The following is a 23,416-nucleotide window of genomic DNA, read 5'->3' as shown; positions in this document are numbered from 1 at the left end:
TAAACTGCAATTACTTTGTAGGAAATAGCTTGGGTACTATGAAATCTCTTCTCTTGAATAAACAAGAACTTTTCCAAATATGAATACAACTAAAAAATGCCTGTTATCTGAAATACACTGTTAAATGTTAGAGTTATTTGATGTTTTATATAATGTCTTATTGGAAATAACTGCTGGTTATAAAGTGTTGTCTTGTTACATAGCGTGAAAGCAGTATTTTAATTCTGCTTCAATTTTTATATGATTGGAGCATTTACAAAGGCTTAGAAAAACAGGAACTGCTAGTTCTCAAAAATTAATTGGGTTTTGACTTAAAAAGGGAAAAAAAAAAGATTGAGTTCTGTGGGGAGAGAGAATGGAGTGGCAATGAAAGGATCTTGTCTGGTGAAGTTGAAGTGCAAACACCTGCATGGTTGGACAGAGAAAATGAGTAATTCCCAAAAGGTTTTAGATTTTTATAATAGTTGCTTAATTTTCAGTATGTGTCTTAGTTTGTTGCATTTCCTAAAATGAAATACATTTAAAAAATGTATTGTATGACTTGGGACATCTGATTTATTAAAGGCAAAATGCTGATTGTTGGATATAGTTTCATTCTGGATCTAGTAAAGTCAAAGAATGCCCTGTATTCATGTATGTTTGTGTAGAACTTTGAAGTTATGTCTTAATTATTAGACATCTTAGTTGCTGCATTTTCTTTATATCACCTTTTCTCTAAGCATGCATCTGAGATCTTGTTTAGCTTTTCGTTTGCCGTTGCTTTAACTTCGTAAAAGTATTTCTACTTTATTTAAAAGCAGCATTGGCTTAGACATTCCGTTTGTCTTTATAGCTGTGCTCTGTACCCACAGCTGCTGTGTGTTTAAAACAAACCCCCACAAACCCTTATGGTTTGCTCATATAGACAAAGCTATTCAAGAGACTTAATAACCACCAGTGTAATTATGGTATTTCTAAAGTAGTTGATATATCATGTACTTGAGTTAATTACCTCGTATTTTCAAATAAACTAAAGTAACTTTTTGACCTAAAAATTGAAAGTGTTGTTATGTAGTGCAATCTTTTTTGAATAAATTTTGATGAAATTGATGGCTCTTAGAAACGCATAGTCAGATTTTTTTCAACGTTGTATTAAAGTACTTAATGCAATGCTTTTTTACAATGTGCTTTAAATTTTGTACAAAGAACAGATTTAGTATATCTTCTCCTGCTGAGAGATGTATTGGAATAATATATACACATTCCTAAATTAGGTTTATAGCTAAAAAATTAACCAGCAATGTAGTTCATATTGCAGAAGTACTCATATATGAAACATTAATAAATTTTAAAAGATCCTTGCCTTCATTGTGAATGTGGCTTGATACCGAGACACCAAATACTTGCCAAGTTTTAAACCAGCATGTAGTCAACTTTATTTCTTGATTATCTAGAAGCAAGATCCCGCTATGTGATTTAAAATAATTTTTTGAAATATCGTTAGTAAGTTGTGTCATAATTTCAAGGCATTTAATGTAAGCTTTCTGAAGTACAGAATTGCAATACTACAGAAAAAAGAACTTTGGTAGTTAAAACTTGTCTATGTTCATGTTTTCCATTGTTTTCTTAATTTTTTTCTCTTGATAAATTCATGAAGTCTTTGGAAAGCAATAGATATTTTCCAGTTACATAAGATGCTAGTTCTGAAGAGAAATTCTGATAATTGTGTCTACTTTTGTGGGTTATTTTTGTTCACTCTTCAGCAGGCAAGCTATGACATTTGAAAGTTTTTAGTCATTTAGACTGACAAAGTTAGATTGTTTTGTCTTTGGAATTATTTTGCATCTTCTACGGTTCTTGTTAGAGTTTAAGTTGCTGGAATTCAGTCATTGTTAGGTGTGTGGGTGACTTGTAATTTGAATATATATTCAGGGTGTCTTTAAACTGCCCCAGCTGTTGGCAGAGAACAAATATTTCATATTTGTGAGGAAAAGCTGAGAAAATTCCTCCTGTTTACAACTGCCAAGTCCATCTGATGAGGGCGCATTGTTTTCTGACAGCCAATTCATCTCCTTGGGATTCTGAATTAGAAATGATTTCTTGGGAAACTTGTGGATACTTCCTTCAAGTATTTTCTTTTATACATTAAGCAGCAAGCACTTTAAAGCTTTTCAGTTTAAAACGTCTAAGTCGAGATGTCACATTTCTGCTGTAAATGCAATGTGCCAAACAACTATGAAATACCCGATGCAGTCCTCTTAACGTGCCAGTGGAAGGTGTAAGTGCACCTTACTGCAGCTTGAATGAACTTGATTTATTTTACAAGATTGTTTACATGTAATATTTCTTATGATGGATTATTTTATGCTAGTGTGTACAGGTTCAATTTTAAAACATGCTTCCTGTAGTTCAGTACTGTTTAATATGAAGAAGAGACTTCAACAGTAGTTTCCCTTTTCGGGGAAAAATAATCCATCTCTTTAGGTAAGTGGTGCTTTTGGATTTTTTTTGCTTCTGAACCGGAATTTCTGTTACAAAATAATTTCTTTTTAGATCAGTTACTCTAATTTCCAAGGAACTGTTTGGCGGGATCAGTTATCATGGATACTCATTTGTAGATCTGATCATTCAAAACTGTGTATCCTCAACCCATTTTAAGTCAAGTTGAAGACCTGTGGCATTTTGCAAAATTAATCTCAAACTCTCAACCTTCTCTTCAGCAGGCAACTATAAGACATTATTTGATGAAATCTCTGTATATCTCAAGTAGATTGTAATGTTTTTTCTATAGCTTAGTAAAGGAACAACAGATCTGTACTACACTAGGTATATCTAATAGGACATAAAGCTATTTAGATGTAATATGCTGCATAACTGGAATTTGTGTCACACCAGTGTAATTGTAGAAGTGCAATGGAAACCAAAACCACAATAAATACTGCTGTAACAAGTGGTTGTTGCTACAGCAGCCTTGCTGTAATTTTAAAGTAAAAATATTCAGTTAGCAATAAATAATTGTGTAGTAGTGCTTGCTACATAAGAACTGGGAGCATAAACAAGATTAAAAGTAGCAACTTAAGCAGATAAGTTTTGGGTTTGTGGAAAGTCGAGTTGCTGGGGAGACACTGGTGAAGCTGAAGGTGATTTTGCTATAGGACTTTAAGTTGGATACTTCTCTGGAAAGTCTTCAGTCAAATGGGTATATATTTAAGTGTTCACCTGGGTATAATCTTGTGTTAAGGCTCAGATTTTAAAGGGTACTAGCTCTGGTCCAAACCAATTTGGTGCAACACTGCCTGAGCTAGGAAGTTTGCCATGAATATAGCTTTCTTCACAGCCTGTATCTGGAATAGCTGAGTCACATGGTCTGTGTTGTATAAATGCTCTGTATGCTGAAACAGCATTCTTGGAACTTCAGTACATGTAGCCTAATTTTTCAGTCAGCCTTTGTGTACATCCTGAAGCAGTGTCAAAAACTCTTGGATTAATTATGATCTTGGCTGTCCTGCATTTAGCATCTGCAATGCTTTCTATTTTAACTAGTAACCTGCATGATGAGCCCATGCTTCTATGGGTAGGACTTTAAAGAGTATATGGCCCTTCAGTACATGGCAGGTCCTATAAAGGATTAGGATTTGGCCTGTTACGTTTTCTGAACCTCTCTTACATAGACAACATTCGTGTATCACTGGAGGGTTTCTGTATGTTTCATGACAGACAGGCCATAAAAGGTCAAGGTATGGAGAACTTGCTCAACATTTTAGAGTTCTGGAAACCACTGCTTATTATGGGAGACAAAACCTTTTGAAATGATTCCTTGGGAGAATGTGAAATTGAAAGCTTGTTTCTTTTTTCTTTATAAAGCTGTCATCTTGAGTGTGATGTTTATAATGGTTTGAAATAGCCTCTTAAGAAAATAAGAGGAAGATAAACTGAAAATCTCAACTTTCTGAAAACTAACACTATTATTAGACACAGCTTTAAAAATTATGTTTAAAAGTTGTTATACCTGAGACCAGCACCTTCTGTGGTGTTGCAGCAAGTGTTCCCAGTGAAGTATCTCAGTGTTTTTACAAGCTATTGTCATCTGAAGGGACATATAAAGTTTGAAGACAGCTGCTGTAGACTGTTGAACCAGTTCTATTATAAGCTACTTAAGTCTAAAATTTCCTTACAAACCTTTGTACTCCAGAAATACAATGTAGTCAGGTTTTGAGGTAAGTATACTACTCACTTGTTTACACAGCAGTGCAGTTACCTTTTTATTTAAGATTATTTTTTTTTGTCTGATAGGAATGTTTTTAATCATAATTTTTCCTAGTAATTTTTCTAGTCTAGTTGACATGTGAGCTGTTATGCTAAGACTATGCTAAATGTCCTAAAGCTATCAAAATAGGAAGAGTTTATAGCAATCATTTGAAAACTACCCACATTTTTCTTCCTGTATTTGTGAATAATCCATTGAGGTAGCAGTATGCCCCTAAAATGCTAATTTGGAGTCTGATTCTGTAGACGTTTACCATGTGAATAACTTGGTTTGCATGAGTAGTCCCACTGATTACCCTTGTGAGAAAGGTTACTTGTGTGGCCTAATAAGTTTTGAGGCTAAGCCCATCACTTCAGATATTTGCATTAAAAGAGTTTATTTCTGAAATATCTATTTATTATCATAATAGTTCTAAAGAGTTATCTGTACAGACCTAAAAAACTCCCAAGCCCCATAAACAAAAAAACCCCAAACCAAAACTCAAATACCATGAAAACCATTTCTGTTGAAAGCCAGTGTGGAGATAAAATGTTACTCTCTCAGGCTCTAGAACAACCTCTGAATTAGTGTTTGACCTAAATATTTACACACACACAAACCCCCCACTTCCCTAAAAAAACAGACCCCTTCTTGAGGTACATGGTGTGTAAGCTGAAATCCTGAGTTCAAGAGAAGAAAGCTGTAAGGGCTGAACATCAAGTTGGTATTTGAAATAGATTTTAAATAGAAAGCTATCTCTGTTGCATTTTCATGTTACTTACAATGTATCACTGAATGATGGGTAAAGAAGTATTTCAAGAATTAAATGTTTTGTTACAGTTCATGCATTTTTATTTTTTTTTAAACTTCTACAACACAGCTCTAAAAACAGAGGGATTGTCTGTACTTGCTGTTTATTGGGGCTCCATCTCCACAAATACATTATAACAAGTTATCAGAGCTTAAGATGAAGAGTATGTTTACTTAGGAGTGTACTTACAAGTGTTTTGAGTACTGAAAATTACTAAAGTTTTTGCTTGTACTGCTGATGAACAGTTTGAAACTTATACATGTGCCAGCACAGATGGAAATGTATATTTTGATTACATAGTTTCAGGGGAAGGTTTTTTTTTGTTGTTTTTATTTTATTTTTTTTTTTAACTTGGTAAACAAATGGAGGTACTACTTAGGTTTCTTTTCTGGTTATAAACCTGCATGCAAAACTGCTATGCTTGCAGGTTCTGCAGCAAGAGCTTAATTATAGTTTCAACACATAGGAGTCAATCTTGTCAAAGATATTAAATGGGGTTCAGTATAATAAAGTGGGTTTTAGCTGCATTTCACATACTGCATGGTCAGAATCATCTGTTTGGGTTATAACCTGGTCTGATAAATATGTTAAACCATTAAGCTTTCTTTGAAATTGTAAAAACCGAAACTACTATCTCTGAACATACAGTGTTTTACAGAGAATCTCACTTTACAATGACATGCATAGCAGGATGGACTAAGAAATAAAATGCTCCATCTAGGATAAAACATGCTTTCCAGAGATTAAAATAAATCTATCTGTTAACTTTTTGTTGTGTATTGATGTGTGGCATGAGACTGCAGTTTTATTCCAGTTATTTAACTACCTCTATCCATAACATGTAACTTCCAAGTAGGAAAATAATACCTTTAAAAAGAGGAATAGCAGGATTTTCTGAGTCTTTAAATGTGAGCTGAATCAATATTTTAATCCCAGAATAACTAGTTTTGGTCTGAAATTTTCTTTCCAGTTTTGAATTTCTGATATTTCAGTTGCAGAAAAGAGATATTGAAATCCCCCGGATTTCACTTCTACAGAGTTACATGATCAAAGTTCAGGAGCAGGGACTTCGGGGAAAAAATGCCAAATGTTGTCTATTTTTATGATGCAGTTTTAGCTGAAGCAAAACTTGGGGTTTTGGTGTGTTGTTTTTTTGTGTTTTTTTTTTCCCTCCAATTTACATATGCTTGAGTGTGAAGTTTAAAGGTTATTGTTTAATTTTAGGACCCTGGTGAAAAAATGCTGTATTAGCAGTGGAGTCACTACTACTGTTCCAGGAATCATTTGTATCATAGTCATAGCCAAAAGAACAGCCAATAAATGGACGGAATTTCATCTAGTTGTGCTTGACTATATGTATTCTCAATGAAAATAACTCTTTTAGCAGTAAGACCTTATAATATATATAGTATGAAGGTTATACTGAACTCTTAAAATTAAATCTTATCTCTTTAGCTAGAAGTTAGTCTCCAGTTTCTTTTCTCACTGAGTCCTGGTCTTTGTTTTGGTGTGCAAGTTCTTTACTGAAGCCTGAGAGTTACTATTTTTCAGTTGAGGTACATTCTGAACAGTTTCAGACTACTGCAATCAGGAAGGATAGTTTGGACTGCCAAACACCTGAGGTGCTAATGCATGTGCTTGTTTTTTTAAGGCTCCTTGATGTTTTGGTTTTTCTCCTCCAAAAAGCATTGATACTTAATCACCTGTCTGACTTCTGTCTGAATGTATGAGCATTTGAAGGGTTAATACCTTCACATGTGTGTGATAGGTAGTGGAAGAATAATGAGGTAGAGAATATGGTTTTTGAACAGCCCTGAAGGGGGGGAACAGTTATTCCTTGTTAATCACGGATGTGAAAAATCCTTCTCTTCGCTAATCCTACATAGTTTAAGGGCAATGCATAGCACATTCCTCTCCTTAGAAGAAGGAGACCACGAAGCCTGCGGTGCTAATCACTTACTGGAGGAATGCGAGACCATCTTACATGAATTGTACAGGGACACCTGTATTTATAGTTTAAATAAAAATAAAAAAAACCCAAACCCAAAACAAACTACAGTAATTATTCTGTATTAACAGACTTTTGTCAAAGCAACTTCAGATATCTTCTCTGAAAATGTCTGTTAAATCAGAAATAGGAAAAGGCTGTCTTTGAAGACACTATTTAAAAAGATGCAGTGTTCTACGGAATTTTTGAAATCAGATTATAGCTACACTTTGAAGAATACTATGAAATGTTTAATAAAACAATGAACAATGTTCTTTTAAAAGCCTTGTACATGTCTGCTATTATTTTTAGTATATTTCATTCATCTGAGTCTTTTCTCATGGGACTCCCTTTATAGGTCTAGAAGTCGAACTGCAGTGAGAAGTCCTGTTTGCTCTTTGCAGACCTTTTTACAAATTCCAGGGCAGGAAGGCTGTTTATTTTTCCCACATCTGTTTTGTGCTCCTCCTTTGTGACACTGTTTGCTGGATGCTTCTCTTTCTTGCTTCCTCTGAAATGGGTAATTCGCACTGTTGCAAAACGTTAAAACCAAGTCTGATTCTACAGAACTGTTGTAATGTTTTTGTTTCAAAGAGCATTTGTGTTCAGAAACTCTTTTAAACTGATGCCGTAGAGCACTGATGTTAAAGCTTATAACTAAACCTACATTTTACTTTTACTCTGTAAAAGTCATATTTATCTGCTGCAGAGCCAGTGCAATATTAAAAAAAAAATCTATTAAAAAAACCCCAACAAAACAGGCTTAATGTTACATGGCCACAGGTGAAAACTGAGCTGTCATTGCATTTAAACGTAACATATTTGAAAGAATTTTTAAGACACGTCTTATTTTGACTGCAGAAGCCACAGTTCTATCTGGAATTTTACGGTTAAACTCCAAAATGTATGAGGGATCTGGCTGCATGGCTGCCACTTCAGTGACTCATACTCTTATGTTACCTCACTTATTATGAAGAGTGTTTGAAACTTCATCAGAAGAAATGCTTTCCTTCATAGTATGTAGTGCATTGTGCTGGCTTTTCTTTAATAATAGTCTGGACTGATAGTCAAATACAATGTGTCAAAGTCTCCCTTAAGTTTTCTGTAAGACACACCAGCCTTTCTGATCTCAGTTTGGCAGGATGCCTGTACAGGTGCTACAGAAAAATACTGAAGCGAAGACTTGATGTGGTAATTCAGTGTCAGAAAGACAGTTACAAGCCTATCTGGACTATCTGCAGGCTCTTCTTGCCTTTTTAAAAGAAATCTGTCCAAACTCTAGACAAATTCTATTTAATGGACCAACTTCCCCTCCCCTCTTTCTTTGCCTGTTCGTTTGTTTGGTTTTATTTTTTTTACCTTGGAAGTAATTCTAGGTATTGTCAGACATCAGCCTGATCATCTGATATGTGATCCTCTTTCTTTATGGAGGTTTTGTAACTTATGTTTCCTTCTTTATTTTTACACTTTATAAAATAAAATCCAATGGATTAGCCTCACAGGATTGTGCAGGTTTGAAGTAGCCTCTGTAGATTGTCCCATGCCACTGATTAATGCATAATCAATGAGAGCAGATGGCTAAGGGCTGTTTCCAGATGGGTTTTGAATGTCTCCAGTGATGAAGAATCAACAGCCTTTTTGGGCAACTTATTCCAGTGTTTGACAACCCTCACAGTCAAACACTTTCATGGTTAAATGTAATGTCCTGTATTTTGATTCGTGGCTGTTGCCTCTTGTCCTTTCACTGCTCACCTCTGAGAATGTGTGGCTCGGTCTTCCTTACTTGTGAACTAGGTGCATCTCTTATACACAATATACACATAGAGATTCCTCTGAGCCTTCTCCTCAGGCTGAACAGTCCCAGCTCTCTCAAACTCTCCCTCTGTGACAGGTGTTTCTATCTGCTTAATCATCCTCATGGCCCTTCTCTGTACTTGCTGCAGTATGTCCATGTCTCTCTTGTAGTGGGAAGCACTGGGCACAGCTCTCTACATGTCTCACCGTTGCTGAGTAGAGGGGAAGGATCACCTACCTTGACCTGCTGGCAGTGCTCTTCCTAATACAGCCCAGGATGCTGTTGGCCTTTGCTTCAAGGGCATATCGCTGGCTCCACTTTAATCTTGTTTGCCAGAACACCAGACCTTTCTCTGATTTTCAGCTTGTTCTTCAGTGTATGCTGGTGTATCGGGTTGCTCCTCCTTAAGTGCAGGACTTCGCATTTTCCTTTTGACCTTTATGAGGCTCTTTTTTTGACCAGGTTCCTCTGAGTGGCAGCATACGTACCTGTTGCATCACTCATTCCCTCTAGGTTTGTATCTTTTGCAAATGTGGTGAGGGTGTACTCTGTCCCATCTTCCAGGTTGTGGATAAAGATGCTAAATAGTACTTGCTTTGGTACTAACCCCTGGGTTATATCACTAGTGACTGTTCTCCACCTGGACTTTGTGCCATTGATCACAGCCCTTTGAACTTGGCACTTCAGACAATTTTTCAGTCCACCTCACCATCTGCTTTTGTAGCCTTTACTTATTCAGTTTGCCTAAAAGGACAACTGTTACGAGAGATGGTGTCAGAAGCTTTACTGAAGTCAAAGATGACTGATACCAAAGATGATGAAGATAAATAACATCCACTGCCTTCCTTTTGTCTGCCAAGTTCCTTATGTAGGAGGCTAGCAGGCTGGTCAGGCGTTATCTTCCCAGTTGTAGATCCATGCTGACTACTCCCAGTCATCATTTTGTCCTTTCTGTGCCTAGAAATAACTTCTGTTTTCCTCTATCGCATTCCCAGGCGTTGAGGTGAGGCTACCCAGCCCCTAGTTTCCTGGGTTTTGCCTTTCTTTCCACATGTTTTTAGTGCCATAGGCAAAATTAATAAGCATAATAACCAGCTATTTGTAAATATATTTTTTTTCTCTTGAAGCAATAAGGAATACAGGACCTTCCAGAAAATAGCCATAGGTTTTTCTCTCTTTTTTTGTAGTAAAAACAAAAAAAGCCAAACCCCAACTAAACAAAGAGCTTTGTTCTAGTTGGAAAAAGAAGCGAAGTGACTCCTGATTTTCTGTGCAAAGTAGTGTTCTGCATAATGTATGGAGAATTGACTGGGGTAGGGGAGGAATGTGGTAATTCTGGACTTGACATCAGTGCCATGTGAGAAGAAAATGAAGGACAAAATATGTTAGGGTTTAAGTGTACATTAGTACAGTGTAGTACTACAGTTTGCAAAGTAACTTTCATCACTTCCTACACAAGTAAGAAATTGAGTTTTTAGTGTTGTTGTAGTATCTATGTTCTTCTTTCTTGCAGAACTTTTTTTTTTCTTTTATTAAAACATATAATTTGGTATTTCATGTTATAGTGAAACTTAGATATCTTTGTTAGTCACTATTTAGCCTGGAAAATGGAGCCTCAATTAAGTGGTTCTTGACCTAGAGAAAATTTTGACTTAGGCATCCAAATGCTGCAAGATCAGCCCTGACTTCTCAGATTCCAGTTTTTATTCATGTGGTCAGTTAACTTGATATTGCTAGATTTAATGAGATTATGAGTAGTTTAACTAGGGACAAGAAGGTCTTTGCAGAGAATTCTTAATGGAAAAACTGGCATGATCTTTTGCTTAGCTCTTAATTCTTAGGCCTTCTCACTTGATGATGTGCTCAAGCAAGTCACATTCACAGACAGCATTTGCCAAATGTGTTGAGGTGCAGTAGATTGTGGCTTTGGACATGGATGCACAGATGTTCTTTGCCTCTGGCAGAAACAGCAGCACATTTTTATATAGAAGAGCAGTAAGGCTTGCCTTCCTTGCAGACATAAGTGTAAATCAAGCTCTGTGTAAAGTTCTCTGGTGAGGAAATAGGCCTCTCTTATTCTGATATCTGTTATTCTGACCCTATATATCTAGGGTCAGGTTTTTATGTCTTCATGGTTAAACGAGTTCGTAGAGATGATTCAGGTGCTGTGTGCTAGCTTTCTTTGTTAAGACACTTGGGTAATTTTATAGGTTGATTTCTGTATATCCTGAGCTCATAAAGCTTGATGAACTGGTATTAGACCTTCCCAGCTAATGCATATCCTTGTAACCTGTTGGAACTACTTGAGGAATCTGGTAGTCTCTGTCCTTGTGAGTAGATGTACTGTTGCATGAGCACTGTTATGATTTTCTTTTTCTGTTGCATGAACACGATTTTCTTTTAACTCCTTCCTTCTCCCCTCCCCCCCCCCCCCCCCCCATGCATGAGTGATGCTGGATCGCAGTGATTGTGGCATGACAACTTGGGAGAGATGTCAGAATGGATTGATGGCATGGCCAGGTTGTTTACTGGCATGTCCTTTAATTTAAAATTGAAATTTAATTAAAATATGTGCTTTTAATATCTCTGCATAGTTTGCAAATGAGCTTCAATGAAAAGATGTTATGGTATTTTTTAATGGGTGTGATAGTAATGTCTTCTGCTGACAAACAGTGGATGTGGATATGCTTTTGAAGAGTAAGATTTCTAAGCTATGCAGTGCTGTGTTTGTATGTGCAGATAGGGTATTTACACTACTTTCAGCTAACTTCAAAGGAGGAATGAAAAATAATGACTTAAGCTATCATTAACTTTGTGTGAGTTTGGAAGCCTATCCTCCTTCCTGAAGCAATGGTGGTAGAATAAAATGCATCTCTGCCTTGTATTTAGAGTTTTGGAAGGCTCTTAGTCTTTATCACCCAATGGGATAGGCTGTTTCTAATTAAAGATTTATAATTTCCTTGGAACAGGTCTTAACTTGAGAAGTTAGTTAGGGGGCTAGAATTACATCTACTTGAACTAAAACCCACTGGAAGATGACTTGGGGGGGGTAAATTAGCAGCTTTCCAGCACCTATGATGCAGTAATCAGAAATCTCAGGGTAGGCTCATTGCTGTGGTGAGAGAAGCATAACTTGAAATGAGAGGTTATGACTCTTAGAAGGGCAAAACTTCTTTACCATGAGGACAGTCAGGTACTGGAACTATTTAGTGAGGCTGTGCAGTCCCAGACAGCTGCTCTGGCTGTATGTTGTAGATTACAGTGGGATCAGAAGCAAGTTGCAGTGAAGGTTGTAACCAAGTCTGGGAAATAAATACAGACCTGTTTGTGAATTACAGCAGCAGATGATTACATTGCAGACAGTGTAATTAAGATTTTCTTTTTCCTTCTCACCCTCCCCCCCCATGCATGAGTGATGCTAGGTCATGGTGATTGTGGCATGACAACTTGGGAGAGGTGTCAGAATGGATTGATGGCATGGCCGGGGTTCAGTGGGTTAAGATATGTGTTACTGGGAGAGTAATGGGATCTTGCTGCAGTCTACCTTTAACTCTGTCATCCACTACATACCCTCTGTCTGCTTGTAAAGTAAAACTAAGATATTTGCCTATTTCTGCAAAGCTAGCCTTTTCAGAACCAGTAACTCAAGCCAGTTTTTTTGCTTACCTTACTGTTGTCTGCTTCACAACGTAACCTATTGCTTGCATGTACCTCCTTTTTATCTGCATGTTGGTATCAAGCTTCCTTTTAACAGTAATGTCACCTGTCATCTGTCAAGATTTTCCTTCCTCGTTCACAAATGACCATTCTGTATACTACTTCTATCACTTCACTTTGAAGGTACTTTTCTAGTCTTTACTGTGTTTAGAAGACTGAGCTCTGGGAGCTTTAAGCTGAAGTACTTTAAATGCTTTGTGTACTTTAGGTAGTATGTGGAATTCACTTAAATTCATCATGAAGAGCTCAAAAATTTACCTGTGCCAGTATGTCAATTTGCCCAATGTTTTTCCTAAAGATTCATTTGGGAACAGAAGAAAGTGATGTATACTTGTAACTGTGCCTCAACTTTCTTAAACTGAAAGCATGATATGATGTTTCTGGCTGTTACCAAGGGACTTTGCAGTTCAAGGTATTGCAGTGTTAAGAGATTGTCCGGTACGCTTTTTTGTTGCTTACGCCACTAACACTTCATCTCTTCTGAGCAATCTGCCATTGCTTGAGGAATACAGATTTTTCTAGCTCAGTCTGGAAACTGAATGGTAGCAGTATGGGATAGCTCATCACTGTTCCTCAGTGCTTCACCTTGAACTTCATGTCAGGTCTGGAGAGCAGTTCAGTTGATGAAACCAAAATTTCTCTTCTTAGGGTATTCTGGGGGATATGCTGCCTGCTAGGTAGCTGCAATAAGGTCTCTGCCAGCACACACTGAAAGAAAATGTGGGGTGTTTCTGATTGTTTTTACACTGCAGTAACTGGTTCTTTGCAGTATGTAGTTATGAATCCATCTGTGCTTACCTCTGGTTTCAGCTCTGGGGAGAAAGGGGATCAGGCTTTTCTCACTCTTGTTCCATTATGTCTGTGTGTTCTGGATAGGTATTGCTATTTCAGACAAAATTAAGTGTGAGGTCACCTGAAAAAGTGGAATTATTGGAGAACCATGCATGTTGGTGAATTATTTTAAAATAGGAATGTGTTTTCTGAACTCCTAGTGTGATTCTGTCTCAAAGATTGAGAACTCTTAATGACTGTTGAACTAGAAGCTGTTGTGTGTTTGTATACTAGTCTGTGTATTCCAGATAAGCCCTGCATCCTTTTTAATTCATTCACCTGTGTGTGAATTCATAGCATTTTTTTAAACAGAACTGTCTGTTATAATCTTGAAAAGTTAATTTCAATGAAGTTCAGTTCATAAAATCTTGTAGAAGACTTAAGGGCAGCAAGTTGACCCCTTTGAAAACATCTGTTGTAACTTGTTAGATGTAAAGAATAGCTGAAGCTTCTTTATGAAGGATGATAAAGGACATATTTCTCATAATTTCCTTCATGAAGACTGGTAATGTTTGATATTGTTGGGCACAGGCAATAAATAATGGTCAGATTTTTTGGTAGAAAAGCTTAGTTCTAAAAAGACTTAGTGGGATGGAATCATTTGAAATAGAAGCTACAAATGCAACATTCATTAAAGATCATTTATTTAACTTGTATATTTCCTCAATTCACTCAAAGAACAAATGCTTTCATTTTGTGAAAGGCAAAGTGAAAATGTACACTGAAACACTAAGTTCCAAGCACACTTGGTAGAAACTGTTGAGTCAAGAGGGTAGTGCTGTTTGTTGTTACTTTAATCCATGAATTTGATTTATTGTCTGTAACTTAGATTTTTAAAGTCTGTACAGCAGCACATGCATCAGTATGTTGACAGTATGCTCAGCTGTATAGGCCATGAGAACTGCAGGTAATAACAGCGACTCCTGATCTGAGGTATTAACTGCTTGTGTAGGAAGTTATGTACTAACACAAGTATTCCGCTTGTGAATTATTCTAAAGTGATGTTAATTGTGTCCACGTAAGAATCTTGTTACATTTTGAAAATATGTTGCATTGAAAGGAGCCTGGCCAGCAAGTCCAAGCATATGGTTCTCTGCTTCTGCTCTCAGGAGACCCCACCTGGACTATCTCGTTCAGCTCTGCAGTCCTTAGTACAGAAAAGACACGGATCTGTTGGAGTGGGTCCATATGAGACCATGAAGATGGTCAGAGGACTGGAGCAACTCTCTTAGGCTGAGAGAGTTGGGCTTGTTCAGTCTGGAAAAGAGAAGATTAAGTGGAGACCTTATAACAGTGTTCAGTACCTAAAGGGGGCCTGCAAGAAAGCTGGAGAAGGACATTCTACAAGGGCACATAGGGATAGGAAAAGGGGGAATGGTTTTAAACTGGAAGAGGTTAGATTTAAACATTAGGAAGAAGTTACTTACTGTGAGTGTGGTGAGGCACTGGAAGAGGTTATCCTGAGAAGCTGTGACTGCCCCATCCTTGGCAGTGTTCAAGGCCAGGTTGAAAGGGGCTTAGAGCAACCTGGAGTAGTGGGAGGTGTCCCTGCCCACGGCTGTGGGGTTTGAAATAGATAATCTTTTAAGGTCCCTTCCAACCCAAACCATTCTATGATTTAGTGAAAGGCAGCCTGCCTGAAGAATCAGTTAATACTCTGTACTACAGTGCCTTTTTTCATTTTTGTTTTAAAATTATATGGAACTTCTGCAGAAATGCAGATACTTTCTTTGCCCCTTCAGTTACAGCTTGCCATTGTTTTCTAGCATCTGAACTTGATACAGTCCTTAAATATCAACAGAAATTTTTGGCCAGAATAGCTTCTGATTAGAGACTGACTTCCCAAAGTCTTTACCCTGAATGTTTTCCCTTGTACATTTTGATCATAATCATGGACTTTCGGGTTTAAGTCTTAACTATTTAGCAAAGAGAAAGGATGAATAAACTTCATATCTTTTTTTATTTAACCATTTGCCCAGGTTTGGTGTCCAACACCTCTATTTTCACACTGTTCTTTTCTGATCACAAATGTAAACTTTGAAAGAGTTTTCTTCCTACTACTTTTTTTTTTTTGTGGTCTTAGTATATACTTTTATACATAAGTTTACTAGAAGTTAGAAAAATGTCTTTTTTTAAATGATCTGGTTTGAAAATGCAGTCAATCCACAAACACTAAAATTTATCACTTATTTATGTCAGTAAAGGTTTTCTTTTAAGCAATATTCAAATCAAATCTTTCACTAGTCATTAATTTCTTCATAGCTCTTTCTTTTATATTGAAAACTTCACTTCTACTGATTAGGAAATCTGACTTCCGAGATCAGAGTACAGATTCATTTTTGTTGTGTTGTTTTGTTTGTTTTTTTTTTCTTTTGCTTTGATTAAGCCTATTTTGCTGTGCCTTAAACTGCATCTTCAGCCGTCTTATCCCAGTACTATAGTGCTTCCTTTTCAGGATTTCTTTCACTCTAAATTGTCTTTATCTTGTAAATGTGTGATTTAAATTTCTTCCACATGAAATTAGGATTTCTGGTGCTTGACTAAGAAAAAGGAACCTAAAAATGGAGAATTACAGACATCTAGATCTCAAAAAGCTAATTGCTTGCTTATATTTTGAAATGTGGGAGCAAACCTTGGGTATGTAAAGAATATTTTTCAGTTTATATCACCCTCATCAGTAGTTGCATTAAACTTTAAGGGAGCAATAAGTGAACTATACCATGCAGCTACTTAAAACTGGATTTTGAGTGTGTGTGTGTCTGTGTATGGGAATTTATGGGAAAACTTACGTTGGAAAGACCTTTAGATGGAGCAGGGCTTATGAAATGAGCCCTGTGAGGCTAAAGAGGCTTTAGTAGTTTAAATTCAGCGTGAAGACAAACAAACAAATTCTGAAGCTCTATGAAATTCTAAAACTTAGTTTTGCAAAACTGCAGTTAATTTATCTCTTTATTTCACCTTGTGGAACGTTTTGGCAACAGTCTGGTGACATATGTAATGTACCCACTGTAAGGATAAAATAAATATCAGATAATACCATGCAGTCTGGTATCCAGGAATGCCATGAATTATTGTATTGAGAAGCACCGTGTATTGCAAACTGGGATTTATGATGAGGTTGGTGGGACAAAACTTTTTCAGTATGTAGGTTTAATTAAATGGAAGATGGCATGTCTGGTGCATTGCTTAAAACTCACCAAAAAACCTGTTTTGAACTCAAATTCTTGACAGGTATGACTGTATGTTCCAGGGCTATCACTTACACACATTAGAGGGAATAACGTGCATTGTATGTTTAAAGAATCACGATCATAGGATAGATATATTTGTCTTGGCTAGTGGTAGTTGTGTTGCTTCTGGCTCTAACACAGTAGGCTTTGAACTCTGAACACCTCAAACTAGGAAGTTTTGACCTTGGTCAGCATGCTCAGTGAGAATTCACAGACAAATGGAGTACCTTCCAGATCCTAGTTGTGGTTTTTATTTTGTGCTGTCTTGTGCACAACTGATTGTTTGATTTTTGTAATTTAACTTCCTTTTCATGTATCTTTATAGCTATAGAAAAAACCATCACGGAAATAAAAAACAACCCTGTAATGCCAAATGTCTTGGTTTTTTCTGACTTTTATTTGATCAGGGTTTCTGTAACAGCCTCCTTTGCTTTTTTTAAAATAAAATAAACATAACACATTTAAATAACGTGTTACATGGATCTTTAGATACATGATCTCATTACTTAACTTAGTGTTTGCATTTGATACATGTTCCCTTAAACCTTTTCATGGTCACAAAATATCTGTCTGCTTTATTATACTAAGAGGAACTCGGAGTTGGTGGGGAATTGAAGTTACACTGCTGATCTCTATTTTTAGTTTTTTGGTTGTTGCATGATAGATTCCTGACTTAGTGATTAAGTCACACTACAGAGATTCAAAAATCTTTCATAAAATAGGTAATATGGTCTGTTGGGGAAAGCAGAAAATGCAATTAGTCCATGGTAAATTTATTGCTGGACCATGTCTCCGCTAATGGACCAGCATTGCATAGCCTTTCTGGTCTTTAAAATCAGCCTGTTACAGCACTGGATGCCTGCTCTAAGTGGTTGTATTGCATTGCTGTAGTTCTTGTAATTTAACACAACTTTTTCTTTTTCTTTCTAAAGGCGCCTAAACAGAAATAACCTCCAGTTGCTTTCTGAACTGCTCTTTCTGGGGACACCGAAGTTATACAGGCTGTAAGTAGGCTTGATGCAATAACAAGTATTCTGGAAAATTTGGAATTGATCTGTTGCCTTGCATTAGTTTTTTTGACTTTTGCCTCAGACAGGGCTTAAATGAGTCTAGGAACATTGTTGTGGTGTTTCAGCTGAGTGTTATCCTTGAGTGCATTGCAAGATTTCAAGATTATTATTATTATTATTATTATTTTAAATCTAGGTTAGATACCAGTAGTTGCTTGAGACAAAATATTGTTTCATTCGTTCCCACTTCTGTAATGAAGTTTAGCTGAAAGAATACTTTGGCTTTTCTTCTGGTTTGTATTTTTCTGTTGTTGTTTCTGTTTTGAAAGATAAAAAAAAGAAAGCCTCTGGAGACTCTGTCACAGAGATATAGTGCTTTATAAGTACTTTGGTTTTCTGAAGTTTTGTTTTCATGGCCGTATGCACTTGACCAGAAAAATCACTGCATTGGCAAATGGTAGGTCTGTGGAGAGGTCTCTCCTGTGTTCCCTCACAAAGACAACAAAGGTAGTAACTCCAGCTCTGGGAAGAAAAAAAAAAAAAGAAATATTTTAATTTAAATAAAAATCAAATATGGCAATGAGCATTTGCTTTGGTTGTGTTCTTTGGTTTGATAATATTGCACTCTTGGCAGTATTTTGAAATTAATGTTTTGACCCATTGGCCCTTCTAAGAATCCACTTATTTCTGTTGCAGTCAAATGGATTGTTTTCTGTTCTGCATGATTAGTTACTGTAACAAAATAATTTTTAAGGTACCTTTAAGTTACCTTAAAGGTGGTATGGAAGGGATATAACACAATATGCTTAAGTAGGCTTTGAAAAGCTTGTATGGATGCAGCCCTATTTTGAGTAGATATATATTTGATACATTTCTTTAGACTTCAGGTGAGACTTTTGCTGTTGAAATCGCTGACTATGTTGAGTTTCACCCCTTGTGTGCTTGGGGAAAAAAATAAGTGAAGGTGGGGTTCCTCTGACTTGTTTCCACTTTAGTATATGGAAATATTCTTGACAACAAATGATATAATGAAGCTTGTATATTTTAGGAGATTATTTCTGTTTTAATATTGTGAAATAATAGTTCTTTTTTTCCCTCTCATAGTGATATTAAGTTGTAAACTGAAAATTACTCTATTAGCATAAACATTTAGTTGTACGTATTTTTGTTTCTTTCCTTTGCTTTGGATGTATGCTTTGTTTCCAGAACTTCCCTGTAGGTGTAGTGAGTTGTTAAATTACTAGGCCAGAAAACTCCTGAAGCCTTTTGTTCTGACAAAAATGTTTTACTGTGCTATAATATTATAATATATGTGGGTTTCTATATTAACAATTGAGTCTATCTTATTTCTATCAGCCATGATAAAGATATTACTTCTATCAGGAAGTAAAATGAAAGGGATTTATGTTCATTTTATTATTCCATCTATAGTGTAATGGTTGTTATCTAAATTCATATAAAATAGAAATGAGATGTAATTTGTGGGCAAAAAATGGATGCACACTTCAGGCAAAATCATACTTGAATGTATTAATTCAGAATTGTATATTTGATAGATGCTAGTGTTAAATGCCTAATGTCCTTTGACATAAAGCACACAACTGCTCACAGTGTGTTTGGTGGAAAGCAAGAGATCACTGGCTTCACAGTATTAAATTTCCTCTGCCTAAGGGTTATTGTTGATCAGACCATGAAAGTGAATGTCTGGTTATAATGTATTCATGTTTAAAAGAAAATGAGTGGTACTGAAAATCTACAGTTGCTTAATGCTGAATTTGTAATTAAAAAAATGTCAGGCCAACAAAGGGATTGATGCTGGTTAACTATTCTCAGTCAGTTTTCAAATGTGGAGCTTGATGACTATGAAGTATATAAAATTATTTGTTTTTCTACATGTATCATTGCATGTGCTTACATGTATTTACATACAAATAAATATATTTCTAGGGAGAATTAAACTTCTTTAAACATGATCAATAAAATGTACAGTATGCTTTGGCTTTAGTATTTATTTTTGGCATTTAACAGCTAATCAAACAGTGTGTGTAGTGCAAGTTTTCAACATACTATTGAGCTTCTGTGAATAATAATTACCATTTGACCCTTGACTATAAATGAGATGCCAGGTGAAGAAGCACATATGCTTGTTGTGTAGCCTAAATGTAATATAAAAGAAAGAGGGTACACTGTATATGAATTATGATTAGACACAGTTGGTTGCCGCCAGCGGCCGGCTATGCTTTCCCTTTGCTGTCTGCTCCAATTTCTCTTTGGACGGGTTGAGAGAGCACTGCCTGTTCAGGTCAAGATGTTTGCCTAGAAATAGTAGTACAGTTGCAGCTGTGTTTGCTGGAGCAGGAGACTAGTTTAAATAGCATTACCATTTATCCAGTCCATTAACAGAACTCTGTAAAATAATACCAACTCTGCATAAACTACAGGACAGTGTAATAAAATTTCAAGCACTTGTTGACAGATGGGAAGTGTAAGTAAAGGAAAGCGATAGGTTGAGAGTTTAAAAGAGACAGTGCGTTATTTTCTGTGCCTAAAGACACTTGAGTTTCAAAGGTAATTAAATAAGTTGTTTTTCACATGACTTTCTTTCCCACTTAGCAGCCTTCCAAGAAATCTCTTGGAAGTAGTTAAAATGGATAATTTTAACTGATTTTCCCATTAAGAGTTACCTGCAAAGGTGTTTTGACATAAATATTTCCGTAGGAAGTAGTTAATGCTAAAAATAATGTTAATAGCACTGTAGGTCACTTTGCAAGGTATCTTTCAAAGTACGGTGTACATAAACATTTATTTTGATACAATACTGTTAAAATAAAGGTGCTGTTGTAAATGCCCAGGGGTAATAAAAGTCGTTGTTCAACAAGCCCTTCTCCTGCGAGAAGGGGATATGTTTTCAGTGACCTGTATGCCCACGCACACTAACTTGTCTAGCATCAGCAATGGCACCTTAGTATAGAGAGCTCCTGAAGCCTAGTGAGTGCTTGTCTGAGGCAAATAGATTTTTACTGCTTACATTTGCTGGTTAGATCACAGTTCATTGATTGCTATTTGTTGTAAGATACCAAGTGCTGGACCAAAAACTGTTTGAAAATTCAGTTCTGAAAGATACCTTTATTAACCAGTAGCATGCAGAGATTGAATTCCATGCACAAAGCTCATCCCTTTCAATTTACATTTCTTGTGCTTACTACAAGTCTAAGTTTCCTTAGTGAACATTATTTGCTGTATAAGTTAGGCAATGCTGGCTTTGAAAAAACAATCTTTCTAGTGGATTTGATCCTATATTAGGTTTTCCTTCTAATGCATGTACTTGAGAAGATGCATGCTGTGAATAAGATTTTTCTCCTCTAAAGGAAAAAAAAATCTTAATGCTGTCAAATTACTAAACACTCAGTTTTGAGATGTCTATTAGTCACTTCAATAAAATTCCTAACAGCTAATAACTAAAAGAAAAAATACTGAAGGTCAAAATACCTTAAACTACTCTCTTAGGCCAGAGCAGCAGCAACAGCAACAACAACAAAACATGCTGCATGGGGGGCCTTTGCAAAAATTTCTCCTGAATTAATTTCTGCCAGCTATGATTAAAGTGTGTGGTACTAGATGTGTCAGACACCATAGTTCTCTGCTTCATTTTACTCTTGGCCTCTTTGGCCCCTGCCACAATAAATCCCACAATGGTTAGGCAGGAATTGCAGGTTGCAGTTGCCAGGGTTACCGTTGTCTGGTCGGACCGACACCATCACTCATCCCGGCCGCCAGCCCTAGTGTGGGGTAGGCTGCGGGCAGCTGACATGAAGAGGAGGAAAGTTCTCCAGGCGGCTCTTGGGTCTGGTTTTTGAGCTGCTGCAGGAGAACCTGTGGTTTGCATCAATTGCTGAGTGTTGTTCTGGTTTTTACCTTTGCCTAGAGGAAAAAAAGAAAAAAACTGGATAGGAATGTAACTGGGGAAAAAAAAAAGGTAATAAGGTGGTGTATACTAAACCAGCCAATTTTAAACTGTTGGTTTCCTTACTGTTAAGCCTTAAATGCAGCTACTTTAATTTATGGTTTGTCATATCCCTTTTAACAGTAATCGTGGCAGGTGAGACTATAGTCATAGTTACGTAGAAAAGATATTTATCTTCTGTCTAAATCTGTTTTAACAACTGAATAGAAAAATAGCTCATTAGAAAAATGCTCATTATCCCGAAGCCTCTGAAATCTTACTCCAACTGCAGACAGCTGGCTCTCGATGTTAAAACCAATGAGCATTTCAAAAGGCAATATTGATGAATCTCTTTCCATTTGCACGTATATTGTTAAAAGAACTGCCACTTGATAAGTGTAATGGGCATTTTTCCACTGCTGGACGTGCTGCAGTAACACTATGGTGTGCTCCACCTTACTGCAGAAGTGCCCTGGATGTGCAGCAATTAAAGACTTATTGAAACATGAATTATGAAGCCACCTTCTTGCTATATTCTTCCCAGGAAACTGTGTTGACGTTTTAGTCATTTGTTTCAGGTTTTTTGTTTGTTCTGGGGCATTCTGGCAGCCTGCATATAAGGCAACTTTATTTATTTATTTATTTATTTAATATGTTTTGAATCTTATTCTTTTAGAGGTAAATAGAAACAACATACAGTGTGTCCGTTCTGCTAGCGGTTTAACTTCTGGTGTGTTTTCTACCACAGTGGTTTAGTTCAAATACAAGAAAGTTTAAATAGTTTTATCTAAGCAGTCAAGTTTGTAAGAACATGCCAATTCCAAATGCTAGCTAGTCTTTTATTACTAGCATTATTTTGTATAATAAAAGAACAGCGACTGTAGTTCTTAGAAGATAACTGCCTTTCAAAATTATTATTTACGGAGGAAATACTGCATATGGTATATGTATAAAATAAGTATAGAGTTTCTGCTTTGTCGTAAGCCAGCATTTAAAAAGAAAACTCTACTTTAATATACAAGTAATTACTACTCTTCCTTGCAGTGTGGAAGTACCATTATCATAGCTTTGCTACATTGGTTCATTGGTACTAACACAAGCTCTTATTGCCCCAGTCTGGAATGTTTCCAGAGTGAATTTGGTACCATATGCTGCAAGCCCACTGGCAGTTATAGTTGTGAATTTTTTTTTTTGCTATATTTACAATCCATAGATATACAGGACTACCTAAAAATAAAATAATTAATAGGTATTAAAAATAGGCTTGTTAAGGCACATTAATGTTAGGACGAAGCTGAAGTAACTCAAAATATATTGCCTCTTTTAGGTCTGTAATATCTCTTCTCTGGAAATAATTTATGGTATGGAAGATCTAAGAGGGAAACTTTTGCAAGACACTAAACACTGATTGGCGGTTCTGTCACCTGCTCATTTTTAATTTACAGAGATGCGAATTATATGCAGTTTGGCTTGCATGTGCTTTTTTTCCTCTTTTCCTAGTGTCACTTGCTTGTACCTTCAGTTCTAATTCTCTGCTTTAATGTTCCTAAATTAAAAAATCATTCATCCTTTACAATGTAGTGAGCAAAACAAATACTACTGTAGCTTTGCTTCAGACATAAACCCTATTTATGTAGGGTTAGAGATGGGAAGATGACTTTTTAAAGCTTTTCAAAGTGTTGTAAAAATTAGTGCAGTTCAGCAGGTGATTTAATTTTTGAGCGCAGGAACAAGAATTACATATATGCATTTGGTGTAAAACCTGCAGTAGCTATGTCCTAGCAACCACAAACACTTGGCCTTGGATTTAGTTGACTGGAAGCATCGGTGGAACCAGAATGAACTTTTAAAGTGTTGTAAGAAAACC

The 23,416-nt window shown here is 36.4% G+C and overlaps 1 protein-coding gene across 3 annotated transcripts in view; it reads left to right on the top strand.

The window, feature by feature from the left end:
• The window catches only part of SLIT2 (slit guidance ligand 2), a 264,394-nt gene that overhangs the window by 4,885 nt on the left and 236,093 nt on the right, over positions 1-23,416 (top strand). For all 3 annotated transcript variants that reach the window (XM_065699857.1, XM_065699849.1, XM_065699866.1), the window contains exon 4: positions 17,529-17,600. In XM_065699857.1, the coding sequence (XP_065555929.1) occupies positions 17,529-17,600 (72 nt within the window). The remainder of the gene's footprint in view (positions 1-17,528; positions 17,601-23,416) is intronic.

This window comes from Lathamus discolor, chromosome 1 (assembly GCF_037157495.1).
Source record: "Lathamus discolor isolate bLatDis1 chromosome 1, bLatDis1.hap1, whole genome shotgun sequence".
NCBI lineage: Eukaryota > Metazoa > Chordata > Aves > Psittaciformes > Psittacidae > Lathamus > Lathamus discolor.
The sequence above is the reverse complement of the archived record's forward strand: the minus strand, read 5'-3'. Positions and strand labels throughout refer to the sequence as shown.